Genomic DNA, 12463 nt, shown 5'->3' with positions numbered 1-12463 from the left:
TCAGCTTTGGAGAAGAGTGCGACTATATAGAGATGTGTATCTGTGACCGTCATCTACCTGTGAGAGTCATAAGCATGCGTTTTGTGTCTACATGCAACGAGCTAATGCATGTTCGTGTAGCTTCATGAATGTATGGCTGTGTACTTCATGTCCGTCCAAGTGCGGCTACGTCGTGATGTCCGATGACATCGATTTCTCAGTTTGAGAGTCAACTTGCTCGATGGATGGCATCTCCTCCAGACAATTGACTGGATATGGCCTGAATGGCTGTCTGAGAGTAACGTTTCTCACATCTGTGATACATCGATGGCGGTGAAGGGCCTAAGAGTGAAGTGCACCTGTTGTGTCGGTCTTCCGGCTGAAAGTCATGTGGGGGTCATGAGGGCCATACTTTGATCTCAGTCTTCACATCTACTTCCCATTTGTCACCACATTCCCTTTGTTCCCCAGGTAATGCTTGAGCTCTACAATAATTATAACTTGCCACAACGGCCGATGGTCTGCACTTTCACTTGGCACGAGGCCTTGGCAATAGAGGCTGTCAAGCAATAGATTTAGGTTTTAGTATTGCACTAATTTCTTGCACCTAAAGATCTTGGACCATGTGTGATGCTCTTACATCAGCTAGTTCACGGGCCCAGCAGAGCACCCAAATCTCTGGCAATACTCAGCTCTCTTGGAATGCGTCGTCTTCGCTTCATTGAACCCGCCCCCCATATTTAGTAACCGAACACGTTTAGGTTGATCGCATAGTAGTCAAACATAACAGTGAGGGAATAAAGAGCCATTGTGGCATTGGCGACTACTCAACCTTCCACGAGATAGAAAAGTTAAAGGATTCCTGCACTACACAGGGATCGGAGGAAAAAGTGGCCATCAATTAATTTCATAGTTCATTAACTTTTCAGATTCCAGGGAGAAATTGGCTAACTTGCCACCGGGACAGTGGAAAGGGGACACAGAAATCCAACTTATTTATGGTTATTCTTGAAACAAAATGAATTTAGAATTCATCTTTAACTCCCTCACTGCTCTGGGCGAACATCCCAGACGATCTTTCTTCAGACCGTCAAACATTACAGAAAGGGGAAAGCCAATATATGCAAATCAGACTTGGTCCCACCCCCAAAGGGGCAGTCCAACCAGAACTGCTTCCTCACATCACTTCTGCACGAGACCATAAGCATTCCCAGACAGGTTTTTTTTGGACTACAGCTCCCATAATCCATCACCAGTTGCTTTGCTGGTTAGGGCCGATGCAAGTTTAAGTACAAAGGGGGTTCATATTATCCAGGAGAATGAGGCGTTTAACAGCCCATTCATGATAGAATCATTTGCAATAAAATCAAAACCAAATTCTGCAGAAATAAAGTTTATTTTATATTTATACAACATCATATTTAAAGTGCATGCTTCCAAGAGAAACACAGAAACGATCACTAAGAAAAATCAATCAAGCCTGTGTAAGTTTTGAAAAATAAGTTAATCAAAAGGCGCAAGAAAGGCTTTAAGGCTCACATTTTTAGCTACAAATGATGCAAGATAGTGAAATAATGTTATTTCATGGATAAAAGACAAACAGTTACATGCAGACAAAGCCATCACGTTTACCAGAGAGGTGCTAAAACAGACTCTTGGTTGTCGAATACTTTAAACATTCTTTAAAATGACTTCAGTAGAAAATAAATATTAAGTCATTAAAATAGATTTATAAATAAATGAAAGCGCCAAGGGTCATCCACAAGGAGTAAGGCATTAATTGGAGGTCTTTGTCGTCAGGTAGCGCAACGCTGATCTGGAGAAACTGAATACCGCTGTAAGTGCCATGGTTGCACGGTATTCGCACAAATGCAAAATGTCCCTACTGTAAAGCATACTTTCAATTCTGCACTAGACTAGACTCCGTACCTCGCAACATTGCACTGGTAAAGCTTGACATAGGGCCCGAGGTTTAATAATGCTAAACACTGGTAAGTAGCTCATTACAATTTGTACCCGTTAAATAATATTTGCCCAGCAGGGGGCACCTCACCCCCACATTTAACCTTCCAGAAACCCATTGATCCAAAGCAATAAAGCGTGCCAGTCCAAGTTTTGAAACTTGCAGGCCTTTGTCCCAGACAGATTTAAGAAGGAAAGTGCTTTCCAAAAGCAAGATTCCTAATGTAACTATTTTGAATGGGTTGAGAATAAATCGGACAGGTGCACATTTCTAATGCTGATGAATTTTAAAAGTTGTGCTCATCAGAAACATGACGCCACATAAAATATTCCTCCATTTCGTTAGCAATAAATGAAGTCCATTAGCAAGCCACAATTTATTTTCTTCGAATAATCACTGAATGGTACCATTGAGGGGCAGTGACCCAAGGAAGATACCTGGGAAGAGGCTGGCATTGCTGGGCAACTGTAGAAGCCGTTGCAGTAATGGCCCAAATACCTGTGCCCATGCCAGTAACCGAGCAGCCTCAACAGACTCGCTAGGGGGCGCCCTAAAACAGCAGCAGTGATCTATACCCAACATGAGACGAAACACCGCCAAAATACCACTGGATTGTGATAAACATGCAGTTCGGTCCAGGAGTAAGGCGAATTGTAAAGGCATTGGATCACAGTTTTTAAGCTTGGGAAACTAGCATTCCAACCTGTTGGCAGCACTACCATGGTGCAAGACTAGAAGTACGTGTTTAGCCCAAACATCAAGTTCAACGTTCACGCGAGAACCGCTGCATCGCCAATTTAGCAGTTTGAGGAGCTCATGTCCTACTTCAGAGAAAGCTGGCACATCTAATCTAAAGCACCACTCCGTGTGGGGGAGAGAGGGGGGGGGGGGGGAATTAGATATTTCCTGGAAATTTCTCCCACTGAAAAATAAAAAATAAACAGGGATGTCATTGGTGGTTTCAAGACAAGGAAACAAATAATTGGCTAGATAACCGTGTTGGTCACAAAATGGCCGACAGCATCTACACGATAGATATTCTTTACAGCCATTGGGAAAACCCATGGCCAGTGTGCAACAAGCTGTGGCAGATACATGTATTGTATTAGACTGGATCGTGTAGGGCCACTGCATCACCAATGAGGCTTTCAGGATACACCACCGCCCCTCCACGAGGCCGCCCCATAACCTATGACCAAGAACACTCATTATGGAGACTTGTTGAAGGCAATCTTGCTCCGTTTTTCATCCGTTCCCAGAGGGCTGGGTACATGCGCTGTACAGAACAAAAGGCTCCCAAGGCACAGCCCGGACGCCGATCTTGCAGCAGAGACTATAGTGTTCACACTACAGGGCCAGCTTTTGCAGCCCTACTCATGACTACCGTCTACAATGAGAAAGTGCAGGCTTTTGACTATCGTCTTACATAGTCAACTCATAGGCGGGCCCAGGCAAAGACTTCAAAGGCGAGGTCACGGAACCGTGCAAGTGGATCTCCTTCAGGTTTCTGCACCGACTCAAGGTGTCAAAAGTCCTGCTGGGAAGCCGTTCATTGGGCAAGCCACAGTTTAGGGTGTACAGCGCCTTAAAGATGGATTGGCACAAGTACCCCTTCTCTGGAATCTTCCGGGCGCAGTTCAAAAGGTTTCTGGTGGTCTGTGCATTTATACACACACTTCTCCGGTGTAGAAAGGGGTCTGGACCTGGGGGTTTGCTACAATGACATCGACCAGGCAACCTATGGCACTCAAAGGGCATTTACCTACAAGTCACATCAGCATTTGCCAGTATAGCCATAAAGGGATCTTGGAAGTTATAGGCTAAAAGATCTTTGAGGTTTCAGGTGGACCACCAATTCCGTGCACGATTTTTAGAATTAATCCTGAATCCATACACCAAAAGATGAAGTTCGTCCAGGGGGTCCCCACCATTGAAATCAGTGCAAGCCAACCCCAGTGGAAAGGCAGAACCCAGCCAAGGGGGAACTTCGCTTTTGGGAAGGGTATGGAGCACTGTTTCAGCAGATCAATGTAATCAGCAAGTTCATGACAAGAAAAACCTTTGTTCAACTTTAGGACACATCCGTCAAACCACACATTTTAGTGCTACGCAAAGTTGAGTCAACGATATGAAAAAAGATTGGATCCATGGTCACCTCTGGGACTATTAAAGACCCCTGAAGTCCGATGGGGAAGGAAAACTGCATTTTTTGCAATGTTTCAATTACTGAACAGCACCGTCACCCATGCCCCATCCCTCTGTTAGATGCAGGCATCCTACAGGGAATGTGAACAAATCCCCAGCAAACTGGTACCTCTGTTAAGGTTGGCATGGCAAGCTGCAGTAAAGATGGTCCCAGCCCTTCTGACCCACAATCGGAGCTCCTGTATAGTCAGCAATTCTCCAGGTTTCGCTTAACCCGCTGTCCATGGTCCAAAGGTCGCCAATGGATTGTATGGAAGTTATCATGTAAACATTGGTCAGGGTTTGTACGTACACCATGGAGCGTAGAGTTCAACAAGGATGTACCAGGATGCTTGTGATGAAGTTTAGAGATTAGTTTACATCTGGAACATCGCAAACCGGCCACTTCAGGGTAACGTGGAACAGCTATCCCTGGAAAATTGTTCGGCAGTATCAACAAGGAACCATTCTTGTCAAGGATGTCAAGTGGGAACCTCTGGGTTTCAGACCTACCTCATACAAGTGTTTCTCCAATCCGCCTACGTCTGGCAGCTAGAGAAAGAGCCAGGATGTCCCAGACAGTCTTGGCATTCACACTAATATAAGGTTAAAGAATGAACTCTCCATAAACATTTAGCAAAATCAATGCCCTGAAGAAGCATCCAGTGCGAAACATGTTGACAAAATTACCAAATGGCATGATTCACATTAGGCATGAAACAGCTAAAATATTAAACGCTGGCTGCTACAATTAATATTCACACCAAGGAGAAGAAAACGCCAACTACAGTTTCAAGTAAACCTTTGACTGCAGGCATAGTTTTATTTTCTCTGCTACACAATATGGGGTCTGGCAAAATAGATACAGTGCCTTTCCACCATTTGACCTTCAGCCAAATTTTTAAGTTAGCTGGTCCCAACATGACTGGTGGCATTTGAACCCAAAGAAATTGGAGTAAAAAGGTTCCCGTTTATATGAACTCCCCAGGCTTCTACATATGCATAAATAGATCGGCCTTCATGTGGCGGCTAGAGCTGCCCATGGACTCCATTTAATTAGGCATCGTACAGCTAGGTGCTGCATTCTGCTGAAAGCAAAAACACGTGTCCGTGGGGAAGAAAGCCAAAATGCAATGTGCAAGACAGGCTGGACATTAGAGTCAGACAAGACGCATCCCTGAACAGTCCATTGCCGAGCAGCCAAAACCTTAACTTTTCCCACATCGGATGCATTTCTGTACCATTGAGTTTTTCCTCAGCCCTGCCCACGGCCACCAAAAAAAATGTCTTGCTTGGCTAAAGGACTGCCAAAAAAGTGCTTTGTTCCCAGAGAAGAGTCAAGTCCCTCTGCCATTTTGGACAAGTTAAGCTGTACAGTTAGGGTTTCATGAACACAAAAGGAAGACATCACAAGAAATAGGCCTTTTGGACCTTGCAGCCTTTGAAACATTGCTAATCGAGTTGAAATGTGGAGCTGTCCTAGCAATCAAGGCACACCAGTTGCAAAGAAAGCCCAGCATTGCTTAATCAGTTCAAATTAAGTGCACGAATTTGATGACAGAATTATTGCTAATTTTCTTCTACGTGCAGAAACCTGCAACATCTCATTCCTAGAGCCTTCCATGTTTCAAATTGCAGCGCAGAACTATACAGTTGAAGGCACTCGACGGTGCACAATACACACACACACACCCACACATTGGCCAATGAGTGAAATGATGTAGGTTTCTGAACTCGCAAAATTTGGTCAGTTTCAGAGTGGTTTAACACCAAGAAAAAGTACTTTGTATATCGCCTTGATCTGCGAAAGCGCAGGCATCGCCAGACTAGGGGCTTGCGAAGTCAGCACAGCCGATCCGCATGTACCAGCTCATCTTCTCCGTCTCCATGGCAACAGTCCAGAGATCACTGCCCGCAGTAGAGCTGGTCATTGGGTGAAGTGCTGGGCCAAGAGGTAACGAAGAGAAGATCCTTTTAAAAGCATTGGTCCCATCAAGGAGTCTTTAGGGTTCAAAGGTCATGCCGCCACTCAGGCTCCTGCTGCTGCTGGACAAGGCTCTCCTCATTCGAGTCTATTAAAGAGGAATGCAAATTAACGAGGAATGCAAATTAACGAGGAATGCAAATTAACGAGGAATGCAAATTAACGAGGAATGCAAATTAACGAGGAATGCAAATTAACGAGGAATGCAATGTAACCAGCTTTGCCTACATGTAATCGTTAACAATTACAGTCGATTGATAAAGCACTACAGCTTCCTTAACATGAGTAACGCCAGGGCATGTGACGGAATTGCCAGATTTCCAAGCACAGGTGAATTTTGCCGTCCTAAGGCTGCCCGTTCTAAACTCCATAAAAAGGGTGCGCGCATAAACTGGCAAAGTCCAAACACTTGTGCTCTTTGAAGTACATTTGTATGCAGAAACACAGTCCCATGTGTTACCCATATACAATTACTTCTAAGTGCCTCATACCAAAACTGTTTGACAGCCAATTTGACCTTCTCCTTAGTACTCGGCAATGCATTCTCAGGGCTCTGCCACATGCTATCAAAACCCAACGCTTCCAACGCGGTTTGAGGTGGGCCCTTTGCTTCGCCCCATCCCCCCTCCCCACAACCCTTTCTTTCAGTTAATTAAACTAACATCTTTGAAGGCAACTAATTTATAATGCTCTACATTTTAGAGCAAACATTTCAAATCACAGAAGGAACCAAATGCACAGATTGGTGCGGGGAAAGCACATTCCTGGAAAGGAACTGGTGATTAATGTGCAAAACTGTCTACTCATTGTCAGGAATAGAACACAAATAGGCAGAGAGGGAGGATTAAACCAGGACAATAACATTAAAAAAAGCATACATCCACTAGGTTTGGTGGAAACCGAAGGACAGTTCTATCCAGATTTCCAATGATCGTAGACAAGCCAACTATAGCCCAAGTTTACAAATCCAATAATGTCGAACATTCAAAACCCAAAACCAGTGAATTGCATGAGAAAATCGGGGACTGAAATGTGTTACATCAAGTCAACCATTCACTCTCTCCAAGGCACAACTCTACATGTGAATGCCCTCAAGGACTGGGGGTAGGGGCGGAAGAGCGAGTGTGGGGCAGGGGGTGGGGCGGGGGAGTCGACTAACTAATCTCAGAGTGCCAACTAGTTTCTACTCCACAATAAGGAGGCTTCTCAGACAGTGGAGTCACAGAGCAATGGCTAAAAGCCTGCGTCATGCTCCTTGTTGAAAGTAGGCTTGTAGAAACACAGATGTTGGGTGCCACTTCGAAAAACACTGCTTGGCCGCAATTCCTCAAAAAGTAACTCCATATTTAAGGAGCCCACTGTTTTTTGGGGCGTGAAACACCAACAAAAACAGGAAGGGTATATATAGCTAAGATGCTTTACTACACAACTTCGCTTTAACATCTTGCAGACTAAAGAGTTTACTAATCATAGGAAAAATTCTTCAACACATGATGCGATTTGCAGAGGCTGCCTTGAAGTCGAGACTTGCTGTCATGGCTTAACTTCTTTTACAGCATTAGAGAATTATTATAGGAGGGGATACAGGAACTTTGTCTGCTCCTTAGTGGGGACCAATTGCTATTTGGAAGCTTGTCATTAACGAGAAATAGGTGGGACAAAGCACAAGATTATTAGGCCTATAAGATTAAGAAATGTTATAACTGATTGTAAGATTATAATTTTATGGGACTAGTATTAATTTGATTGTTTTTATTTAGCATTTTAAGATGGTGGAGCAGGTTTTTAAATGGAGATTTACAAGATAAATATCCTTTCTTCGTTACATTTCTTATTTTTGATAAATATTAAAGTTTTATAATTAAACTAATGCACAATAACAAAATTAAACTACATTGTGGAAAAGATAGACGAAAAGGAAAATGTAGTTCTAAGCTGTAAATCAAGACTTGCAGGTCCACCAATAGTGAGTGCAAGCCAGCCTAGCAGAAGATCTTCAGAAGGTGCTTACATGGCAGCAAAGCCGTGGCTCAACCAGCAGAACAGGAACAGCCAATTGATGCGCTGGAACCAATTTCCATTTGTGGCCCCATTACCACCATTCATCATGTCGATTTTACATTTGAACAAACGTGGAATGATACTAGTTGCAGCTTGGATTTTTACAGAGCAACACAAATGCGGGTTAATACAAATAAAGCAACCAGATAAAGTATGGATAAATGGACAAAAAAAAATCTAAAAAATTAAATGCCATGCCTTCTCCCTCACCCGCTCTCAGGCATCCCTTGCACCCCCCCCCCCATTCCCCCCCTGCCTCCTAGTCTCCTCACACACATACCACTGGATGAAACTGCTAGACAAGTCCTCTCTACGAAAGTCTCCTCCTCCAAACAGGCACTCCCCTGCAGAACCATCAACCCTTTGCTCCAGCCATGGATAATTTCTGTAATCGCTCCTTTGCCACTGGCTCCTTCCCGCTACCCCTCAAGCACTCCCTTGTGCACACCCCTCCTCAAAATGCCTTCTGCCAACCCCTGCTGCCCAGCTAACTACCGCCCTATTTCCATTACCCTCTTCCTGGCAAACTCTTGGAGAAAATTGTTTTCCCCAACTGATCCACCACACTGAATCTTTTGGCTGTCTCCACGACCATCAGTCTGGCTTCAGAGCAGCCAGAGGCACAGAAACTGCTCTCCTGAACACCCGTGAAGACTTGCACTCAAATCTCGATTTCAACTCTCCGTCCATTCTCATCCTTCTTGATCTTTCCTCTGCCTTTGATATGTGGTCAATCCTGTCAACCTTATGAAATCAGCTCTGATACCCTTGGCATCACGGACCTGGCACTGGACTTGTTGACCACCTTCCTCTATGACCGACCTTCCAAGGTTCACTGGGTCCTTTTCTCTCCATCACACTCTCCACCGGCGGTGTCCCTCAGGGCTCTATCTTCTCGCCGTGGCTTTTCAACATCTACCTTGCCTCTCTAGCCCATTTCTTCTCCGTCTTCTCTCCTCACTTCCAGTGTTATGCAGACAACACACAACTCTCCTTCAAGCTTCCCTCCACTGCCTCCTCTTCCTCGCTCATACCAGATTGACTGCTATTTAAGCATGTGCGCTGGCAACAATGTCCGCCTTAATGCCAGGAAGACTGCTCATTGGGGCCCCAGCTCCCTCCTTACCTCCTGTCTGGCCGCCCTCCATGGGCCACCACCGCCCCTCGCCTGGCAAAATAAATATGTCATCTTCAACTCCTCCCTCTCCTTCTCTCCTCACATTGCATCTCTCTTCCACAGGATCCTCCCTCCGATTGGCCTCCCTGCCCCCCTCAGGCTTAATCCGGATCTCCTCAAGTTCAGGAAGCTTCTCAAGAACCTCCTTTTCTCTTCGCCCTTAACTCTCCCCTGCTAATGTCCCCCTCTGACGCATGGTTGACTAGCTGCCTGGTTTGAGTCGTACTGGGCATCAGGCCCTCCTAGCCCAGTCTCTCAGCACCGTTCTTCCTCCCCCCCCACCCCGTACTAGCCTGGCAGTGCTTACGGGCTTACACACCCACTGAGCCCGATACAGCCCGCCGCTGCACTTAGCATGTGGACCCTTATTCCCTGCAAGAGTCCACCTGGCCTCCCCTTAGCACTCAATTAGCCCAGTGGCCCTCTCCCTCGCCCCTACCCCAGTACTTGCATGCTCTACACTCTTCCCTTCTTTGCTGCTCTGACAGGACCTCGCCCCCACTCGCCCCCTCCCTGCACTTCTTGTTACTGCACTCGCACAATTCGATTGAGAAGGCCTTATAGGACCGTTTTTTGTTATTCTTGATCCCTGTTCCGCCACACCTTTGTCTTGTGGCGCCTTCAAATACCATTTGCTGTATAGGCGCATTACAAATACCTTAAGTCTATGAATATTTCATTACATAAAAAGGCATTAATGTACCAAACCTATCTGAATTGCAAATGGATGGCAAATGCCTCCCAGGTTTTATACTTTGTAAGCATGATTCGGCCAGTCGCCCGCTGGAACAGGTTTACTAGCAAACTTCTCTTGCATCCAATGGGGTTACAGGTTCACTTTGCCTTCTATATTTACAAACCAACACTTCCCTTACATAGGTGGGAACAACGGGGAGAGGAAAAACTGGACTTTTGCCTCACTAATGGATTTTGTAAAAAGGCATGCTGGAAGGATTAGGGAGGGTGTTCGACATTACAAAAATCAGTTTTGGAGCACAGGTTGTCCATTGAATTCTGCATGGGTGTAATGCCCACCGCCTAATTTACATCAAGCGAGCCAAAGTCACATAAGGTCCTGGCTTAGAAAACCTAAAGCAGTGCATCCACTCAGTAAAAACCAAGAAAATAATGGCCAAGAATAATAGTGTACAATTTTGATCTCTTGCTGGTGCACTTGCTGTATTTAATCAAACTAGTATGGTAGCTGATGCGGTGTAGCTCAATATCTTTCCTCGGGTATCGAGACCAAGGACCAAGAAGCACAACCTAGACAGACCACGAGCTAGACCAAGGACCAAGAAGCACAACCTAGACTCAGAACGGGCAAGACCAAGGACCAAGAAGCACAACCTAGACACAGACCACGGGCTAGACCTAGGACCAAGAAGCACAACCTAGACAGAACACAGGCTAGACCAAGGACCAAGAAGCACAACCTAGACACAGACCATGGGCTAGACCAAGGACCAAGAAGCACAATCTAGACAGACCACGGGCTAGACCAAGGACCAAGAAGCACAACCTAGACTCAGATCACAGGTTATGCAAGGACCATCTCGTTCTACGTTTGTAGTCTTTGTTGGTCAAATTGGAATGGTTTTAATAACTATACTAGATTATTTTACTTTGAGTTTTAGGATTTATTTGGCCATTTATGGTCAGTTTTGGTATGTGCAGTTTATGCTTAAAGAATTCGTAATCCGAATAAAGTGATTTAGTACTGCGATATGGGCCTATACATACTTCACAACAGCATATTCGGTTAATTTTGAACGGTCAATGTCCCTCTGTGATATAATGACTGAATTTATGTAGGTTCGCTCACTTGCAGGTTTGGTTAACTGTAGCTTTTTTTTTTTAAATGAATAGGATTTCATTCATCATTGTCCGCCCTCTCGGAGCGTGAACGATAACCCACCTGTACATAACAGATGGCTTTCATTTTAGTAGCAAACCTCTTTGCGGACGACAATTACACCCAAGCCCACCCATCTACATAGCCTTCTCAGCCCAGTAAGGTGCGAAGGTGTAGCTCTGCAACTCCGTGGGCTGGAAGATCCCCAAATCAAACAGGACCTAAAGTATAAAACCGCCTTATGAATGCAAAAATCAAAGCGCCAGTTTGTGCCTGCCAAAATTTAATAAAAGAACCAGAAATTTCAATTAAAAAAAAACCCATCATATCAACCTTACACCAATAAGTAAAGCAAAACAACTTAAGATGTGCTGCCATTGAGAAGTCCCCATTTTTAACAATTCACAAGGTATATAACACATCATTGGCCCCCACAAAACCAACAAAGAAATAGTGATACCGAAACGGGTGGCCATCCTTGACCGGTTACTTCAAAGAAACGTACATGTTTAGGTCAGGTCTGCTTCCCAAGTCAAAAATGGGTTTATTTTGCACGGCTAATGCAGAACAATGAAAGCCCAACATTTGCTCCTTTTGGTGCACACCAGTAACACTCCTCTTCGATACTTCATTTACCCTTCGTGAATAAAGGGGATTTTTGTAATACTATTAAAAAATTGGCCTATGTACATAATGCAGGTTTTTTTTTCTTCAGGGAGTTGGCCTTGCATGAAGATGGGATCAATTTAATGAGTTGCAACGACAAAGATTTCCATTGAACCAGCTGCAGCGAGAGGGTACAATCATCAACATGGATACCGTCCCAAGCTGCATCGTTTTCTTACCTGGTCGCTCCATGCTTAAATCAAGAGCACCCAATTGCGCTGCCAGCTCATCCTCCTCCATGTTATCTTGCTGGTACGGAAACCCAGCGTAACCACCATTATCGCAACAATACTTGAGAAATCTAGTGAAAGAAAGTTTTAGAATTAACATTTTAATTAGGACTCAATCACTGAATTGGGACATAGAGGAAATATGCCTATATAACGTACACCAGGTTAGCCGATAGTATTCAAAATTAGAAGTGCGCCATCGTAGACGTGAACCCTGGGAACCTCATTGGAAATTAGATGGCTCTGCCATTTTAAGTAAGGACCATCGCTGAAGGTTTTCACATCCCAGACAGGAGAATTGATATTTTGGGCGGGGAACCAGGGTTCCTCCACAATAGACCAGCAGCTTGCTCGCCAAAATAAA

At 44.7% G+C, this 12463-nt stretch overlaps 1 protein-coding gene across 2 annotated transcripts in view; it reads right to left on the bottom strand.

The window, feature by feature from the left end:
- Positions 1 to 1356: 1356 nt before the first annotated feature.
- Positions 1357 to 12463, bottom strand: part of MOV10 (Mov10 RNA helicase) — a 196037-nt gene continuing 184930 nt past the window's right edge. For both annotated transcript variants that reach the window (XM_069633328.1, XM_069633329.1), the window contains exons 21-22: positions 12049 to 12170; positions 1357 to 6198 (exon numbers count right to left, since the gene is read on the bottom strand). In XM_069633328.1, coding sequence (XP_069489429.1) covers positions 6137 to 6198; positions 12049 to 12170 — 184 coding nt within the window. In that variant the 3' untranslated portion in view covers positions 1357 to 6136. The remainder of the gene's footprint in view (positions 6199 to 12048; positions 12171 to 12463) is intronic.

Source organism: Ambystoma mexicanum, chromosome 13 (assembly GCF_040938575.1).
Source record: "Ambystoma mexicanum isolate Mex_15411 chromosome 13, UKY_AmexF1_1, whole genome shotgun sequence".
NCBI lineage: Eukaryota > Metazoa > Chordata > Amphibia > Caudata > Ambystomatidae > Ambystoma > Ambystoma mexicanum.
The sequence above is the reverse complement of the archived record's forward strand: the minus strand, read 5'-3'. Positions and strand labels throughout refer to the sequence as shown.